General features: G+C 37.5%; 1 protein-coding gene across 1 annotated transcript; it reads left to right on the plus strand.

Annotated features, from left to right (window-relative positions):
- The first annotated feature begins 132 nt into the window (after window positions 1–132).
- Window positions 133–20,385, plus strand: LOC140061295 (uncharacterized). Its single transcript, XM_072107804.1, has 12 exons — window positions 133–345; window positions 12,912–13,052; window positions 13,607–13,798; window positions 14,269–14,556; window positions 14,836–15,031; window positions 15,606–15,712; window positions 16,898–16,906; window positions 17,265–17,405; window positions 17,900–18,091; window positions 18,565–18,843; window positions 19,687–19,882; window positions 20,027–20,385. Exons 1-12 carry the CDS (start codon window positions 279–281, stop codon window positions 20,133–20,135), a joined length of 1,917 nt encoding a protein of 638 aa, XP_071963905.1. The 5' UTR covers window positions 133–278; the 3' UTR covers window positions 20,136–20,385.
- The last annotated feature ends 127 nt before the right edge of the window (window positions 20,386–20,512 follow it).

Raw genomic sequence — 20,512 nt, forward strand, 5'->3', positions numbered from 1 at the left:
AAAGAAGATACAGTATTTTGGCACAAATGCCATGTCATACCTATACTTCAGCTGAAAGGGATTTTTTGGAAATCGTCTATTTTATTACGAACAAAAAACGGTGGTGCGTTCTAAAGAAATCATACTGATTAACATGGTATGACATGCAGTTAATATTGCAAGTTGAGGGCAATATAACAAAAATTACCAATATTTATAATTGGGGTCAATGGTTCACGCACATACGAATACAAGAACGGGAGACATTGCATGCCGCATAGGAACATTAAAGTGTAATTATGAGCGATCAAATAACAGAGTTCCTAAAGACGAATTATATCCCCATTACATCAGCTGCAGCTGTCGGTATGTTATATTTATAATTTTTTAAATTTAGATAGAGAGACTTCGTACACTCATACTTAGTTAGTGTACTCTAACCATCGCTATTTATTTATGTTTCCAATATTCATGACAAAGAAACGGTGTTAAAGGTTGCAGAAGACCGGCGTGAAGTTGGTTACTTATTCCTTATTCGATATTCAATTTTTTTTGTGAAGTTGGATCCTTATTCGACATTCACATTCACATGTATGGGGCGCAATATGTGTAATATTTTAATTAAATGATTTTATACTTACGGCTTAGATTAAGTAGGGCTATGATTTATAGGGCTATAACTTCGTTGTAAACGGCATGGACCGGGATGACGATACATGGGTTCGGGCTAGTAGGGTCCAGTCGTTTCAGAAAAATACCACTTGCCCCGGTCCATGCCGTCTAGTTGTCATTTTAAGCCATTTTAAAACGTTACTACAATTTAACGTTTTTTTAAATAAAAAATTCAATATAACAGGATGATATATAGGGCTATAATTACGTTATAAACGGCATGGACCGGAATGACGATACATGGGTTGGGGCGAGTAGGGTCCAGTCATTTCAGAAAAATACCACTTGCCCCGGTCCATGCCGTCTAGCTGTCATTTTACGCCATTTTAAAACGTTACCGGTCCTACAATTTAATTTTTAAAAATAAAAAATGCAATATAACCGAATGATTTATAGGGCTATAAATACGTTATAAACGGCATGGACCGGGATGACGATACATGGGTTGGGACTAGTAGGGTCCAGTAGTTTAAAAAAAATACCACTTGACCCGGTCCATGCCGTCTAGCTGCCATTTCACGCCATTTTAAAACCTTACTACAATTTCACGTTTTTATAAAAATTGCAAAATAACCGGATGAAATATAGGGCTATAATTACGTTATAAACGGCATGGACCGGGATGACGATACATGGGTTGGGGCGAGTAGGGTCCAGTTATTTCAGAAAAATACCTCTTACCCCGGTCCATGCCGTCTAGCTGTCATTTTACGCCATTGTAAAACGTTACTACAATTTAAGGTTTTCATAAAAAATGCAATGTAAACGTATGATTTATAGGGCTATAATTACGTTATAAACGGCATGGACCGGGATGACGATACATGGGTTGGGGCAAGTAGGGTCCAGTCAATTCAGAAAAATACCACTTGCCCCGGTCCATGCTGTCTAGCTATCATTTTACGCCATTTTAAAACGTTACTACAATTTAACGGTTTTTTTTATAAAAAATGCAATATAACCGAATGATTTATAGGGCTATAATTACGTTATAAACGGCATGGACCGGGATGACGATACATGGGTTGGGGCTAGTAGGGTCCAGTAGTTTCAGAAAAATACCACTTGACCCGGTCCATGCCGTATAGCTGCCATTTCACGCCATTTTAAAACCTTACTACAATTTAACGTTTTTATAAAAAATGCAATATAACCGGATGATATATAGGGCTGTAATTACGTTATAAACGGCATGTACCGGGATGACGATACATGGGTTGGGGCAAGAAGGGTCCAGTCAATTCAGAAAAATACCACTTGCCCCGGTCCATGCCGTCTAGCTATCATTTTACGCCATTTTAAAACGTTACTACAATTTAATGTTTTTTTTTTATAAAAAATGCAATATAACCGAATAATTTATAGGGATATAATTACGTTATAAACGGCATGGACCGGGATGACGATACATGGGTTGGGGCTAGTAGGGTCCAGTAGTTTCAGAAAAATACCACTTGACCCGGTCCATGCCGTCTAGCTGTCATTTTACGCCATTTTAAAACGTTACTACAATTTAAGGTTTTCATAAAAAATGCAATGTAAACATATGATTTATAGGGCTGTAATTACGTTATAAACGGCATGGACCGGGATGACGATACATGGGTTGGGGCAAGTAGGGTCCAGTCAATTCAGAAAAATACCACTTGCCCCGGTCCATGCCGTCTAGCTATCATTTTACGCCATTTTAAAACGTTACTACAATTTAACGTTTTTTTTTATAAAAATGGAATATAACCGAATGATTAGGGCTATAATTACGTTATAAACGGCATGGACCGGGATGACGATACATGGGTTGGGGCTAGTAGGGTCCAGTCAATTCAGAAAAATACCACTTGCCCCGGTCCATGCCGTCTAGCAGTCATTTTACGCCATTTTAAAACGTTACTACAATTTAAGGTTTTCATAAAAAATGCAATGTAAACATATGATTTATAGGGCTATAATTACGTTATAAACGGCATGTACCGGGATGACGATACATGGGTTGGGGCAAGTAGGGTCCAGTCAATTCAGAAAAATACCACTTGCCCCGGTCCATGCCGTCTAGCTGCCATTTTACGCCATTTTAAAACGTTACTACAATTTAATTTTTTTATAAAAAATGCAATTTAACCGAATGGTTTATAGGGCTATAATTACGTTATAAACGGCATGGACCGGGATAACGATACATGGGTTGGGGCTAGTAGGATCCAGTCGTGTCAGAAAAATACCACTTGACCCGGTCCATGCCGTCTAGCGGCCATTTCACGCCATTTTAAAACGTTACTACAATTTAACTTTTTTATAAAAAATGCAATATAACCGAATGATTTATAGGGCTATAATTACGTTATAAACGGCATGGACCGGGATAACGATACATGGGTTGGGGCTAGTAAGGTCCAGTCGTTTCAGAAAAATACCACTTGACCCGGTCCATGCCGTCTAGCGGCCATTTCACGCCATTTTAAAACGTTACTACAATTTAACTTTTTTTATAAAAAATGCAATATAACCGGATGATATATAGGGCTATAATTACCTTATAAACGGCATGGACCGGGATGACGATACATGGGTTGGTGCGAGTAGGGTCCAGTTATTATAGAAAAGTACCACTTGCCCCGGTCCATGCCGTCTAGCTGTCATTTTACGCCATTTTAAAACGTTACTACAATTTAACGTTTTTAACAATAAAAAATGCACTATAAACGTATGATTTATAGGGCTATAATTACGTTATAAACGGCATGGACCGGGATGATGATGCATGGGTTGGGACGAGTAGGGTCTAGTCATTTCGGAAAAATACCACTTGCCCCGGTCCATGCCGTCTAGCTGTCATTTTACTCCATTTTAAAACGTTACTACAATTTAAGGTTTTCATAAAAAATGCAATGTAAACATATGATTTATAGGGCTATAATTACGTTATAAACGGCATGGACCGGGATGACGATACATGGGTTGGGGCAAGTAGGGTCCAGTCAATTCAGAAAAATATTACTTTACCCGGTCCATGCCGTCTAGCTATCATTTTACGCCATTTTAAAACGTTACTACAATTTAACGGTTTTTTTTTATAAAAAATGCAATATAACCGAATGATTTATAGGGCTATAATTACGTTATAAACGGCATGGACCGGGATGAGGATACATGGGTTGGGGCTAGTAGGGTCCAGTCGTTTCAGAAAAATACCACTTGACCCGGTCCATGCCGTCTAGCTGTCATTTTACTTCATTTTAAAACGTTACTACAATTTAACGTTTTTAAAATAAAAAATGCAATATAAACGCATGATATAATAGGGCTATAATTACGTTATAAACGGCATGGACCGGGATGACGATACATGGGTTGGGGCGAGTAGGTTCCAGTCATTTCAGAAAAATACGACTTGCCCCGGTTCATGCCGTCTAGCTGTCATTTTACGACATTTTGAAACGTTACTACAATTAAAGTTTTTTTAAATAAAAAATGCAATATAACCGAATGACTTATAGGGCTATAATTACGTTATAAACGGCATGGACCGGGATGACGATACATGGGTTGGGGCAAGTAGGGTCCAGTCAATTCAGAAAAATATTACTTTACCCGGTCCATGCCGTCTAGCTATCATTTTACGCCATTTTAAAACGTTACTACAATTTAACGGTTTTTTTTATAAAAAATGCAATATAACCGAATGATTTATAGGGCTATAATTACGTTATAAACGGCATGGACCGGGATGAGGATACATGGGTTGGGGCTAGTAGGGTCCAGTCGTTTTAGAAAAATACCACTTGACCCGGTCCATGCCGTCTAGCTGTCATTTTACTCCATTTTAAAACGTTACTACAATTTAACGTTTTTAAAATAAAAAATGCAATATAAACGCATGATATAATAGGGCTATAATTACGTTATAAACGGCATGGACCGGGATGACGATACATGGGTTGGGGCGAGTAGGTTCCAGTCATTTCAGAAAAATACGACTTGCCCCGGTTCATGCCGTCTAGCTGTCATTTTACGACATTTTGAAATGTTACTACAATTAAAGTTTTTTTAAATAAAAAATGCAATATAACCGAATGACTTATAGGGCTATAATTACGTTATAAACGGCATGGACCGGGATGACGATACATGGGTTGGGGCTAGTAGGGTCCAGTAGTTTCAGAAAAATACCACTTGACCCGGTCCATGCCGTCTAGCTGCCATTTCACGCCATTTTAAAACCTTACTACAATTTAACGTTTTTATAAAAAATGCAATATAACCTGATGAAATATAGGGCTATAATTACGTTATAAACGGCATGGACCGGGATGACGGTACATGGGTTGGGGCGAGTAGGGTCCAGTCATTTAAGAAAAATACCTCTTACCCCGGTCCATGCCGTCTAGCTGTCATTTTACGCCATTTTAAAACGTTACTACAATTTAAGGTTTTCATAAAAAATGCAATGTAAACATATGATTTATAGGGCTATAATTACGTTATAAACGGCATGGACCGGGATGACGATACATGGGTTGGGGCAAGTAGGGTCCAGTCAATTCAGAAAAATACCACTTGACCCGGTCCATGCCGTCTAGCTGCCATTTTACGCCATTTTAAAACGTTACTACAATTTAATTTTTTTATAAAAAATGCAATTTAACCGAATGATTTATAGGGCTATAATTACGTTATAAACGGCATGGACCGGGATAACGATACATGGGTTGGAGCTAGTAGGATCCAGTCGTGTCAGAAAAATACCACTTGACCCGGTCCATGCCGTCTAGCGGCCATTTCACGCCATTTTAAAACGTTACTACAATTTAACTTTTTTATAAAAAATGCAATATAACCGAATGATTTATAGGGCTATAATTACGTTATAAACGGCATGGACCGGGATAACGATACATGGGTTGGGGCTAGTAAGGTCCAGTCGTTTCAGAAAAATACCACTTGACCCAGTCCATGCCGTCTAGCGGCCATTTCACGCCATTTTAAAACGTTACTACAATTTAACTTTTTTTATAAAAAATGCAATATAACCGGATGATATATAGGGCTATAATTACCTTATAAACGGCATGGACCGGGATGACGATACATGGGTTGGTGCGAGTAGGGTCCAGTTATTATAGAAAAGTACCACTTGCCCCGGTCCATGCCGTCTAGCTGTCATTTTACGCCATTTTAAAACGTTACTACAATTTAACGTTTTTAACAATAAAAAATGCACTATAAACGTATGATTTATAGGGCTATAATTACGTTATAAACGGCATGGACCGGGATGATGATGCATGGGTTGGGACGAGTAGGGTCTAGTCATTTCGGAAAAATACCACTTGCCCCGGTCCATGCCGTCTAGCTGTCATTTTACTCCATTTTAAAACGTTACTACAATTTAAGGTTTTCATAAAAAATGCAATGTAAACATATGATTTATAGGGCTATAATTACGTTATAAACGGCATGGACCGGGATGACGATACATGGGTTGGGGCAAGTAGGGTCCAGTCAATTCAGAAAAATATTACTTTACCCGGTCCATGCCGTCTAGCTATCATTTTACGCCATTTTAAAACGTTACTACAATTTAACGGTTTTTTTTTATAAAAAATGCAATATAACCGAATGATTTATAGGGCTATAATTACGTTATAAACGGCATGGACCGGGATGAGGATACATGGGTTGGGGCTAGTAGGGTCCAGTCGTTTCAGAAAAATACCACTTGACCCGGTCCATGCCGTCTAGCTGTCATTTTACTTCATTTTAAAACGTTACTACAATTTAACGTTTTTAAAATAAAAAATGCAATATAAACGCATGATATAATAGGGCTATAATTACGTTATAAACGGCATGGACCGGGATGACGATACATGGGTTGGGGCGAGTAGGTTCCAGTCATTTCAGAAAAATACGACTTGCCCCGGTTCATGCCGTCTAGCTGTCATTTTACGACATTTTGAAACGTTACTACAATTAAAGTTTTTTTAAATAAAAAATGCAATATAACCGAATGACTTATAGGGCTATAATTACGTTATAAACGGCATGGACCGGGATGACGATACATGGGTTGGGGCAAGTAGGGTCCAGTCAATTCAGAAAAATATTACTTTACCCGGTCCATGCCGTCTAGCTATCATTTTACGCCATTTTAAAACGTTACTACAATTTAACGGTTTTTTTTATAAAAAATGCAATATAACCGAATGATTTATAGGGCTATAATTACGTTATAAACGGCATGGACCGGGATGAGGATACATGGGTTGGGGCTAGTAGGGTCCAGTCGTTTTAGAAAAATACCACTTGACCCGGTCCATGCCGTCTAGCTGTCATTTTACTCCATTTTAAAACGTTACTACAATTTAACGTTTTTAAAATAAAAAATGCAATATAAACGCATGATATAATAGGGCTATAATTACGTTATAAACGGCATGGACCGGGATGACGATACATGGGTTGGGGCGAGTAGGTTCCAGTCATTTCAGAAAAATACGACTTGCCCCGGTTCATGCCGTCTAGCTGTCATTTTACGACATTTTGAAATGTTACTACAATTAAAGTTTTTTTAAATAAAAAATGCAATATAACCGAATGACTTATAGGGCTATAATTACGTTATAAACGGCATGGACCGGGATGACGATACATGGGTTGGGGCTAGTAGGGTCCAGTAGTTTCAGAAAAATACCACTTGACCCGGTCCATGCCGTCTAGCTGCCATTTCACGCCATTTTAAAACCTTACTACAATTTAACGTTTTTATAAAAAATGCAATATAACCTGATGAAATATAGGGCTATAATTACGTTATAAACGGCATGGACCGGGATGACGGTACATGGGTTGGGGCGAGTAGGGTCCAGTCATTTAAGAAAAATACCTCTTACCCCGGTCCATGCCGTCTAGCTGTCATTTTACGCCATTTTAAAACGTTACTACAATTTAAGGTTTTCATAAAAAATGCAATGTAAACATATGATTTATAGGGCTATAATTACGTTATAAACGGCATGGACCGGGATGACGATACATGGGTTGGGGCAAGTAGGGTCCAGTCAATTCAGAAAAATACCACTTGACCCGGTCCATGCCGTCTAGCTGCCATTTTACGCCATTTTAAAACGTTACTACAATTTAATTTTTTTATAAAAAATGCAATTTAACCGAATGATTTATAGGGCTATAATTACGTTATAAACGGCATGGACCGGGATAACGATACATGGGTTGGAGCTAGTAGGATCCAGTCGTGTCAGAAAAATACCACTTGACCCGGTCCATGCCGTCTAGCGGCCATTTCACGCCATTTTAAAACGTTACTACAATTTAACTTTTTTATAAAAAATGCAATATAACCGAATGATTTATAGGGCTATAATTACGTTATAAACGGCATGGACCGGGATAACGATACATGGGTTGGGGCTAGTAAGGTCCAGTCGTTTCAGAAAAATACCACTTGACCCAGTCCATGCCGTCTAGCGGCCATTTCACGCCATTTTAAAACGTTACTACAATTTAACTTTTTTTATAAAAAATGCAATATAACCGGATGATATATAGGGCTATAATTACCTTATAAACGGCATGGACCGGGATGACGATACATGGGTTGGTGCGAGTAGGGTCCAGTTATTATAGAAAAGTACCACTTGCCCCGGTCCATGCCGTCTAGCTGTCATTTTACGCCATTTTAAAACGTTACTACAATTTAACGTTTTTAACAATAAAAAATGCACTATAAACGTATGATTTATAGGGCTATAATTACGTTATAAACGGCATGGACCGGGATGATGATGCATGGGTTGGGACGAGTAGGGTCTAGTCATTTCGGAAAAATACCACTTGCCCCGGTCCATGCCGTCTAGCTGTCATTTTACTCCATTTTAAAACGTTACTACAATTTAAGGTTTTCATAAAAAATGCAATGTAAACATATGATTTATAGGGCTATAATTACGTTATAAACGGCATGGACCGGGATGACGATACATGGGTTGGGGCAAGTAGGGTCCAGTCAATTCAGAAAAATATTACTTTACCCGGTCCATGCCGTCTAGCTATCATTTTACGCCATTTTAAAACGTTACTACAATTTAACGGTTTTTTTTATAAAAAATGCAATATAACCGAATGATTTATAGGGCTATAATTACGTTATAAACGGCATGGACCGGGATGAGGATACATGGGTTGGGGCTAGTAGGGTCCAGTCGTTTCAGAAAAATACCACTTGACCCGGTCCATGCCGTCTAGCTGTCATTTTACTCCATTTTAAAACGTTACTACAATTTAACGTTTTTAAAATAAAAAATGCAATATAAACGCATGATATAATAGGGCTATAATTACGTTATAAACGGCATGGACCGGGATGACGATACATGGGTTGGGGCGAGTAGGTTCCAGTCATTTCAGAAAAATACGACTTGCCCCGGTTCATGCCGTCTAGCTGTCATTTTACGACATTTTGAAACGTTACTGCAATTAAAGTTTTTTTAAATAAAAAATGCAATATAACCGAATGACTTATAGGGCTATAATTACGTTATAAACGGCATGGACCGGGATGACGATACATGGGTTGGGGCGAGTAGGGTTCAGTCGTTTCAGAAAAATACCACTTGACCCGGTCCATGCCGTCTAGCTGCCATTTTACGCCATTTTAAAACGTTACTACAATTTAATTTTTTTATAAAAAATGCAATATAACCGGATGGTATATAGGGCTATAATTACGTTATAAACGGCATGGACCGGGATGACGATACATGGGATGAGGCGAGTAGGGTCCAGTCATTACAGAAACATACCACTTGTCCCGGTCCATACCGTCTAGCTGCCATTTTACGCCATTTTAAAACGTCATTATTATTATTGTAGTAACGTTTTAAAATGGCGTAAAATGACAGCTAGACGGCATGGACCGAGGCAAGTCATATTTTTCTGAAATGACTACTGGACCATCCGAGCCCCAACCCATGTATCGTCATCCCGGTCCATGCCGTTTATAACGTAATTATAGCCCTATAAATCATACGTTTATATTGCATTTTTTAGTTTAAAAATCGTTAAATTGTAGTAACGTTTTAAAATGGCGTAAAATGACAGCTAGACGGCATGGACCGGGTCAAGTGGTATTTTTCCGAAATGACTAGACCCTACTCGTCCCAACCCATGCATCGTCATCCCGGTCCATGCCGTTTATAACGTAATTATAGCCCTATAAATCATACGTTTATAGTGCATTTTTTATTTTTAAAAACGTTAAATTGTAGTAACGTTTTAAAATGGCGTAAAATGACAGGTAGACGGCATGGACCGGGGCAAGTGGTACTTTTCTATAATGACTGGACCCTACTCGCACCAACCCATGTATCGTCATCCCGGTACATGCCGTTTATAACATAATTATAGCCCTATATATCATCCGGTTATATTGCATTTTTTATAAAAAGGTTAAATTGTAGTAACGTTTTAAAATGGCGTGAAATGGCCGCTAGACGGCATGGACCGGGTCAAGTGGTATTTTTCTGAAACGACTGGACCCTACTAGCCCCAACCCATGTATCGTTATCCCGGTCCATGCCGTTTATAACGTAATTATAGCCCTATAAATCATTCGGTTATATTGCATTTTTTATTTAAAAAAACTTCAATTGTAGTAACGTTTTAAAATGTCGTAAAATGACAGCTAGACGGCATGGACCGGGGCAAGTCGTACTTTTCTGAAATGACTGGACCATACTAGCCCCAACCCATGTATCGTCATCCCGGTCCATGCCGTTTATAACGTAATTATAGCCCTATTATATCATGCGTTTATATTGCACTTTTTATTTTAAAAACGTTAAATTGTAGTAACGTTTTTAAAATGGCGTAAAATGACAGCTAGACGGCATGGACCGGGGCAAGTGGTATTTTTCTAAAACGAATGGACCATACTAGCCCCAACCCATGTATCGTCATCCCGGTCCATGCCGTTTATAACGTAATTATAGCCCTATAAATCATTCGGTTATATTGCATTTTTTATAAAAAAAAATGTTAAATTGTAGTAACGTTTTAAAATGGCGTAAAATGGCAGCTAGACGGCATGGACCGGGTCAAGTGGTATTTTTCTGACACCACTGGACCCTACTAGCCCCAACCCATGTATCGTCATCCCGGTCCATGCCGTTTATAACGTAATTATAGCCCTATAAATCATTCGGTTATATTGCATTTTTTATTTAAAAAAACTTAAATTGTAGTAACGTTTTAAAATGTCGTAAAATGACAGCTAGACGGCATGGACCGGGGCAAGTCGTATTTTTCTGAAATGACTGGACCCTACTCGCCCCAACCCATTTATCGTCATCCTGGTCCATGCCGTTTATAACGTAATTATAGCCCTATTATAACATGCGTTTATATTGCATTTTTTATTTTAAAAACGTTAAATTGTAGTAACGTTTTAAAATGGAGTAAAATGACAGCTAGACGGCATGGACCGGGGCAAGTGGTATTTTTCCAAAATGACTAGACCCTACTCGTCCCAACCCATGTATCGTCATCCCGGTCCATGCCGTTTATAACGTAATTATAGCCCTATAAATCATACGTTTATAGTGCATTTTTTATAAAAAAAAACGTTAAATTGTAGTAACGTTTTAAAATGGCGTAACATGATAGCTAGACGGCATGGACCGGGGCAAGTGGTATTTTTCTGAATTGACTGGACCCTACTTGCTCCAACCCATGTATCGTCATCCCGGTCCATGCCGTTTATAACGTAATTATAGCCCTATAAATCATACGTTTACATTGCATTTTTTATGAAAACCTTAAATTGTAGTAACATTTTAAAATGGCGTAAAATGACAGCTAGACGGCATGGACCGGGGTAAGAGGTATTTTTCTGAAATAACTGGACCCTAATCGCCCCAACCCATGTATCGTCATCCCGGTCCATGGCGTTTATAACGTAATTATAGCCCTATATTTCATCCGGTTATATTGCAATTTTTATAAAAACGTGAAATTGTAGTAAGGTTTTAAAATGGCGTCAAATGGCAGCTAGACGGCATGGACCGGGTCAAGTGGTATTTTTTTAAAACTACGGGACCCTACTAGCCCCAACCCATGTATCGTCATCCCGGTCCATGCCGTTTATAACGTAATTATAGCCCTATAAATCATTCGGTTATATTGCATTTTTTATTTAAAAAAACGTTAAATTGTAGTAACGTTTTAAAATGGCGTAAAATGACAGCTAGACGGCATGGACCGAGGCAAGTGGTATTTTTCTGAAACGACAGGACCCTACTAGCCCCAACCCATGTATCGTCATCCCGGTCCATGCCGTTTATAACGTAATTATAGCCCTATAAATCATACGGTTATATTGCATTTTTTATAAAAAAAACTTAAATTGTGGTAACGTTTTAAAATGGCGTAAAATGGCAGCTAGACGGCATGGACCGGGGCAAGTGGTATTTTTCTGAATTGACTGGACCCTACTTGCCCCAATCCATGTATCGTCATCCCGATCCATGCCGTTTATCACATAATTATAGCCCTATAAATCATCCGGTTATATTGCATTTTTTATTTTAAAAAACGTTAAATTGTAGTAAGGTTTTAAAATGGCGTAAAATGACAGCTAGACGGCATGGACCGGGGCAAGTGGTTTTTTTCTGAAACCACTGGACCCTACTAGCCCGAACCCATGTATCGTCATCCCGGTCCATGCCGTTTATAACGAAGTTATAGCCCTATAAATCATAGCCCTAATTAATCTAAGCCGTAAGTATAAAATTATTTAATTAAAATATTACACATATTGCGCCCCATACATGTGAATGTGAATGTCGAATAAGGATCCAACTTCACAAAAAAAATTGAATATCGAATAAGGAATAAGTAACCAACTTCACGCCGGTTTGCAGAAGGCCTATATGATATGACTAAAATTGATTGTAATTTAATACTCGTCTTCCATACAATCCCTTGCTAAACTAAACGTTAACCAAAGGCCGATCGTGTTATAGGCCTACTTCCTAATCATGTGGCCGTATTCACCATTCACATCGGGGCTAAGAGAAACACCCTTAAAATTGAATCTATCTCAGTGAATACAATTTAAGGGAAATATTAAAATATTTATTGAGTTAAAGTTAAATTATACTTAATATTGGTGTGATTGATGAATACGGCCACTGGACCGTCCGATTAACATTAGAAACACATGCAATTCCTACATAATTTTTTAGGAATCGGTTTGCTGATGCTTAGGAGGTACTCATCTGGTGGGAAATGTTACAGTGATGCAACATTAAATAGTAAGGTGGTGATAGTGACAGGAGCGAATACAGGCATAGGCAAGGAGACGGCTTTAGATCTAGCCAGACGAGGTAAGACGCGTAATATGATAGTGAACTTAGGCCTAAAGCAAAAAATAGTAAAATTGGCTGCCAGCCGAGTTGAATAACCGTTTAGACCTATTTTGTTATGAATATGAAAACATTTTTTTTTTTGTCTGCAGAAGTGATTAACTCTATTAAAATACAAAATTACCTATCAATAACGTTTTTGAATGAATACATTTTCAACGGCAAAAATAAATACACTACATTGTCCGGGTGATTTCATGCGGACGACACAGCAAATATACGAATTTCAAAGCATCAATTATAATATTCCCAGGTCATTTTAAGTGAACAAAAACGAACCAACGGCATAGGCCTATGTACCACCGGTATCGAATTATCATACTTACGGGGCGCCGGTCAGGACACCAGTAAAACATTTAGAAAAGAAGCAAGTAGTGTAAAATAATTACTGTTCATTGTACGGTATCTGTCGCACGCTTTTAAGCCTTTCAATGTTCTTGTTTTCTTTAGTCCGGTAATAGATCGTTATCCTGTACTGTCAATCCAATGATTTAATGTCTTTATATTATTTCTAGGAGCAAAAGTAATTCTAGCTTGTCGCAATTTGGAAAAGGGTGAAGATGCAGCGGAGGAGATAAGAAGGAAAACTGGTAGTCGCAATGTCGTGGTGAAGACGTTGGACCTAGCTTCACTAGCATCTATACGGGCATTTGCTGATTCGATAATTAAGAGTGAACCACACCTGGATATTCTTATTAACAACGCAGGTTTGTACTGGTCAGCATACTTCACCCTACATTTAAACGGACCATCAAAGGTGGCATAAAATATTTATACAGGATTACACAATCAAGTAAAAGAAAACCTGTTTAGCATTTGGTGTCTCGAATACAAAAAAAATCAGAAAATACTAACCTACATGCTTTGCATTTGCGACGACGGGCGACCTAAAAAAGTTATGTTAATTCATTATGCGCATGCGGCGGGTAAATGCTCCCCCACCTCGACATATTTTTGGTTGTTGACACATTGACAATGACATAGCCTAAATTTGTTCTTCGTCGCAAAATCTGAAATCCTCTACGCCACAAATTGAATAAGTTTAGATAATAAAATGTTCATGGAAACGTAATTTCGAGGGATCTTTAAACTGTATATTTATTGCGAAACAGCTCTACCCTATCGACACTCAACATGGTTATTACTATTTAGTATTATGCACACATTTTATTTTCAGGGTTATTTTATTTCTATTCTGATAGTCGCCGAGAAACATCAGATGGCTTCGAACAAGTTTTTGGTACAAATCACCTTGGACCATTCTTGCTAACAAACCTTTTACTGGACTTGCTGAAGAAGTCGGCACCAAGCCGAATTGTCAATGTTTCCTCTTCGGGTCACGCTGAGGCTAACATTAACTTTGATGACATTAACTCTACGGAATCTTTTGAACCTGTAGCTGCTTATTGCCGAAGTAAACTAGCAAATATTCTCTTTACAAAGGAACTTGCAGAAAGATTAAAAGGTAATTCACATGTTATTATTAGTCTGATCTTAAGTTCGATTCATCTAGGATGCATTTCATTTTGTCCAAAGGGTTAATTTTACGCTTGGTTGAATGTCGTATGCGCATACACGCAGCCGGTTCTCTCGGTCTGTATATCTAAATTTGTTCAGTTTCATAAACGCAAAAAATATTTCATGAAACGCGGAAGATGTCATGAAACAGTTCATAACCAGCAGACCAATACATACATAAAAAGTGCTCATCAAACTTAAATCGTTTTAACTTATTCATTTACAGGAACAGGCGTAACTTGCTACTCGCTTCATCCAGGCTTCGTAGCAACAGACGTCTTCCGTAGCATGCCACTGTTGCTTAAGCCATTGCTCAATGTGATTCTGCTTCTAATCTCCAAGAATTGTAAAGACGGTGCGCAGACCACAATACACTGTGCTGTTGAAGAGAGTCTAGCAAATGAGTCTGGATATTACTACTGGTAGGTTGGTTGTTCACATAACCCGTGACGTTATAGAAACGTATCCATTGTGATCTTGCAAAATTAGTAAATCTATCCAAATAAATAAACTTCAAATCTATGTCCATGTTACGTACTATATTCACTACTATTCAAAGGAGGTTGTGTGTGCTACTTCACCGTACAACGTTAAGAGTGAAGATAGTTTCTGTCCATTCGGTCGTGAGGAACATGCCATGATCAAGGCGCGAGTAAGGCTCACTTAGACAGACGAGGGCCAATCGTCGGGAGAAAATAAACATCCCGCGACGACAACGCCCGACGGTATCGCAAGACGACTCGTCACGTCGGGTATTAACTCAAACAACACCGACGAGTCAAGACGTTTCGTCGGGCCTCGTCGTACGATGCTGTCTCAGGTGGCCTATGGCATCTGCTTATACAAGCGGAATAATAATTTGAGTCTCCTTGGTGTTGTGCTGACTTCTTTGACTCTCGCATGTTTTTACGATAGGCCTATACTTCACTTTACATTTAAATACGTTTTTATTAAAATATTAAGGTAATTTCATATTGTGAATTTCGTTTTGTTTAGTGATTGTAAACAGAAGAAACCATCCAAGGCAGCGCAGGATATGGTTGCCGCCAAGAAACTATGGAAAGTCAGTGCTGAGATGGTTAAATTAGATATTAAACAAGATTAAATTTGGGAAATTTCCCGTGTTACAGTACAACATATAGATATTACTGTTGTTGAATATTTGGTATAGAAGGCAAGCAAGAAAGGGTATACGAGAACATAATAACATGTGTACGGAACATGTCTTTTCAATCAACTGCGTGGTTTGAATGCCTTTACGGCACAATATTTGTAGAATGATGCTTTATAGTATAATACTTTAATAGAGTACTGTTTTGCTCCCCATACCATTTAAAATGAGTATAATATAATTTGTAAATTTATTCAGTACAACATATAGATATTACCGTTGTTGAATATTTGGTATAGAAGGCAAGCAAGAAAGGGTATACGAGAACATAATAACATGTGTACGGAACATGTCTTTTCAATCAACTGCGTGGTTTGAATGCCTTTACGGCACAATATTTGTAGAATGATGCTTTATAGTATAATACTTTAATAGAGTACTGTTTTGCTCCCCATACCATTTAAAATGAGTATAATATAATTTGTAAATTTATTCAGTACACTGTTTTAACTTGTGTACATAAATAATACATAATGTATAGTTAGGGTAGCCCCATTTTTATATGAATATTAACTTTTAAAATTACTTTTAAAGAAAGTATTATATATTTGCAATAACTTAAATTATGGTATATCCACCCGTGAATAGTGGTCTCAACAAAACTTCACTGATGATGGTAATTTAGTGCATTTTCTATTTAGCCTATTCATAATTATATTATAGTTTAGGATAGGTCTCTAATAAAATAATATCACACATTATACAATATATAGATTGTACGTAAAACTGAATGAACTGAAATAAAATGAAATAACGTATTGCGAAATGGAAAGTCTCGCACTTTCAAGAGCAGTATGCCTCACAGAAGACACACTCTATTATTTCAATAAAATATATTCTACTGAATTTGACCTAACGTTGCTTTGAACTTTGTTCTAAAAGAACGCAAACATGACTATAAGTAAAGTAAACAGATAAGATATTGGTATAAGTGATGCGACTTGCAACCGAAAGCGGCAGTGTTGAAGTCCGATTCTACTAGAGCTGACGTAGGCCTAGATATTGATTACCTATTTGGGGACATTTTTTTTTATCACAACTGTAGATTTTTAAAATATGGATTTTGATCGAGTAGTGGAACTCTTAAAAACGAACTATGTTCCCCTTGTATCAATAGCCGCTGTTGGTATGTGCTCTTTTATTTTACATTCTTTATTTTATATTTAATACCATCTTTTTCTGGCTCCAGATTTCCGATAGAATTCAAAATCGATAATTTTTTAAATATACGATGAGGATTTCTCGAACGGGTTTTCCGTTATTATTATTACTTTTATTACAAATAATAGTGCTAGATTGAAAAATAATAATGTAACTAGCTGTGTATGCACCACACACTAAAGGTTAGAGCCAGTGGAGCAGTAGCCTTTAACAAAGTTTGCTCATAAATGGAGGAAGCCCAGGAGAAGAAATGCTTAAAGACAATGCCATTTGTGTTATATCCTCGATTTTTTAATAAAATAGTTATTTTTGTATTAATGTAGGAATCGGTTTTATGATGCTTAGGAGGTACTCTGCTGGTGGAAAATGTTACAGTGATGCAACATTAAATGGTAAGGTGGTGATAGTGACAGGAGCAAATACTGGCATAGGCAAAGAGACAGCTTTAGATCTAGCCAAACGAGGTAAGAAACTCACTTTGTTCGACACCATCCAACGGCAAGCACACGGCTAAATCTAACCAATTGTATGCAGTGCTTCCTATTTACCAAGTCTCGTATGAGGCTTTGTAGTGGCACTGTATTGGCGTGTTGAAATTGATGATGCTATTCAGATTTGAACTAATGACCCTGGGATGTGTAAGGAAGCATATCAAACACCAATCCACAGTGCCACTATTAATTCCAAGCACATTATCAGTTGAGCAAATCCGACAGAGGACCGAATTGTAATTAATACCTAACTTAGCTTGGGAGGATCATTATCTTGTTTTCTATGGGCAGCTATTTGGGCCATAATTTAGTCAAATTATAAAACAAAGAACAATGGCAAAAATATCGCATACATTCAAACTACAAAATATTCAGATTCAGTATAGTAATTGCAAAAATGAATTTACTAACATTAGGCCTACATCAAGATGAACATTACTTATCATCTGAATGTGTATTATTTCTAGGAGCAAAGGTTATTCTAGCATGTCGTGATTTGGCAAAAGGTGAGGATGCAGCACAGGAAATAAGAACAAAAACTGGTAATCAGAATGTTGTTTTCAAACTGTTGGACCTAGCTTCACTAGCATCAATTCGGGCATTTGCTGACTCGATCATTAAGAGCGAACAACATCTGGACATTCTTATTAACAACGCAGGTTTGTAACAAAATTAGTAACATACTAATTACTAAACAAGCACGAATGTGCAATACTCGGGGTACAGCGAAAGAAGCTGTAATGACGTCATAAGACCGGATGTAACGTCACATACACATCAATAACCGCGCTACCAAATACGGCTATACGGTACCATCTTCGAGACGTCATATGGCTGCATCCGGTTTGAAATTTAAAAATCCGGCTCTATAGATTTGAGGAAATGTCCCTGTATTATATTCATGCCAAATCCCAGCTCAATACTACAACTAATAAGAGAGGAGTAGTACTTTAAAAATCGCACTTTTTACTCAATAGTGTCCAGATGGAGAAAATGAGTAAGTCCTAGACTCGGGTACCTCGAGTAAAAATAAAACTACGGTAGTTCCAAACAACAAGTAAGTTTATAGCAAATAGTTTTTATTACGATAAAGACACTTTTATAATTATCTTAAAATTATAATTTCTTACAGGGTTGTTTGTGAGCGATCGGTATGAAACATCGGATGGCTTTGAACTAACTTTTGGCACAAATCACCTTGGACCATTCCTGCTAACAAACCTTTTACTGGACTTGCTGAAGAAGTCGGCACCGAGCCGAATTGTCAATGTTTCGTCAACAGCTCATGCAGGCGCCAAAATCAACTTTGATGACGTCAACGCTACTAAACGTTTTAGTACTCATGTTGCATATGGCCAGAGCAAGCTAGCTAATGTCTTGTTTACAAAGGAACTTGCAAGAAGATTAAAAGGTAATAAATAGGCCTACCATAATTGCTTATATTAATATATCTATTTTCAGCCAGTACTTCTGAGGATGCTATCGACTGCGCGTACGGATGTTTTTTTTTATTTTATTCACTCAAAACCAACAGCGATAATTACCGCCACTCTAACAGGTTTGAAACATAAAATAATACAACATCAAAAACGGTTTACAATAAAATACAGTATAAATATATATAAAAACATAGATCAGCATGCCATAAACAATTTCAATTTAAAATGTATACAAACAGGTTATGCAGGCTGTTCAAGAAGAGAACACATAATCTTCCTCTTAAAATAACCAAGCCTATCATAAAAATTATTTAGATTATTAAATGTATATGGTAGTCTATGGAAAATTCCCTCCTGGTACAGTCGACACGGCTAAAGGGAATATGCAATAAATGTCTATTACGTCAGATATCGTTCGACGATTGCTGACAGAATCAATGTAGAAGGCAACATTAACACAGTTATGAATCGTACAAATTTCCGTTGAACAGCGTTGGTTCGACGGGCCTGACATGGAGAAATTGAATTGAAAATAACGGAACAATATTGAAAGTGAGGACGTATAATAGATTTGTATAAAGATAAAAGTGCCCTGCCGTCATTCATAAACCTACAATTTCTCCATATCAAGCCCATCATTCTATTAGCTTTTGACACATGATTAATATGTGAACAAAAATTTAATTTACTATCTATAAAATTACCTAAATCTTTCTGTTGTTCCGGGTCGTTTGTTTCATAGTTTTAATCAAATCCAAGTACACAAAAAAGTATGTATTGATGAAAATACGATGTGTTTTTTTTTTTTTTTTTAGGAACTGGTGTAACTTGCTATTCTCTCCATCCTGGATTTGTGTCGACCGAAGTTTTCCGTGACTTGGCAATATGGGCACGGCCAATTCTCTACGTATTTCTAATTCTTATTTCAAAGAATTGTAAAGACGGTGCGCAGACCTCAATACACTGTGCTGTTGAAGAGAGCCTAGCAAATGAGTCTGGATACTACTACAGGTAAGGTGACAGTTTGCGAGCTCCGCCGATGTTCACTTATAGGCCACGCCTGAAAGTTCGAGACAGACTACAGTACACCATTTCGACTATACAAATGATAATGAATAATATTGCTATTTGAATTGAAATGTTTTCTATTTTTAGTGATTGTAAACAGAAGAAGCCCTCTGCTGAAGCTCTGAACGTTGAGGATGCCAAGAGACTGTGGAAAGTCAGTGCTGATCTCGTTAAATTGGATACAAAGAAAGATTAGAAGAAATGGGGGAGATAAAGCAATATGTTTAGAATAAATATGACATCAGTCGTGTACAACATTCATAAAATATATGACATCATGGTATAGGATTAAGTTAAATTATTAAATACCATGCCAAAATGAAGCAACCTTTTGAAACAATAAATGTAGGCCTATTATTGAGTCTCTTCCATTCCGACTTGCCATCATCAACCATGGAGGTATTATACCTCCATGCATCAACCGAACAAAAATTCAATAAATTTAACACAATACGGAATTCAGTAGCCATTACCATTATTTGATTTATTTATTACAAGATCATTCTATATAAGTTAATAGACGAATTATGACGATAATAATAATGATAACAACAACAACAGGAGCTCAGTGCG

The sequence above is a fragment of the Antedon mediterranea genome, chromosome 10 (genome assembly GCF_964355755.1).
Source record: "Antedon mediterranea chromosome 10, ecAntMedi1.1, whole genome shotgun sequence".
In the NCBI taxonomy this organism is placed as follows: Eukaryota; Metazoa; Echinodermata; class Crinoidea; order Comatulida; family Antedonidae; genus Antedon; species Antedon mediterranea.

Coding starts and splice junctions, on each gene's coding strand:
- LOC140061295 (XM_072107804.1), top strand. CDS start 279: ATGAGCGATCAAATAACAGAGTTCCTAAAGACGAATTATATCCCCATT. Junction 13,053..13,606: donor TTTAGATCTAGCCAGACGAG/GTAAGACGCGTA, acceptor TATTATTTCTAG/GAGCAAAAGTAATTCTAGCT. Junction 17,406..17,899: donor TTTAGATCTAGCCAAACGAG/GTAAGAAACTCA, acceptor TATTATTTCTAG/GAGCAAAGGTTATTCTAGCA.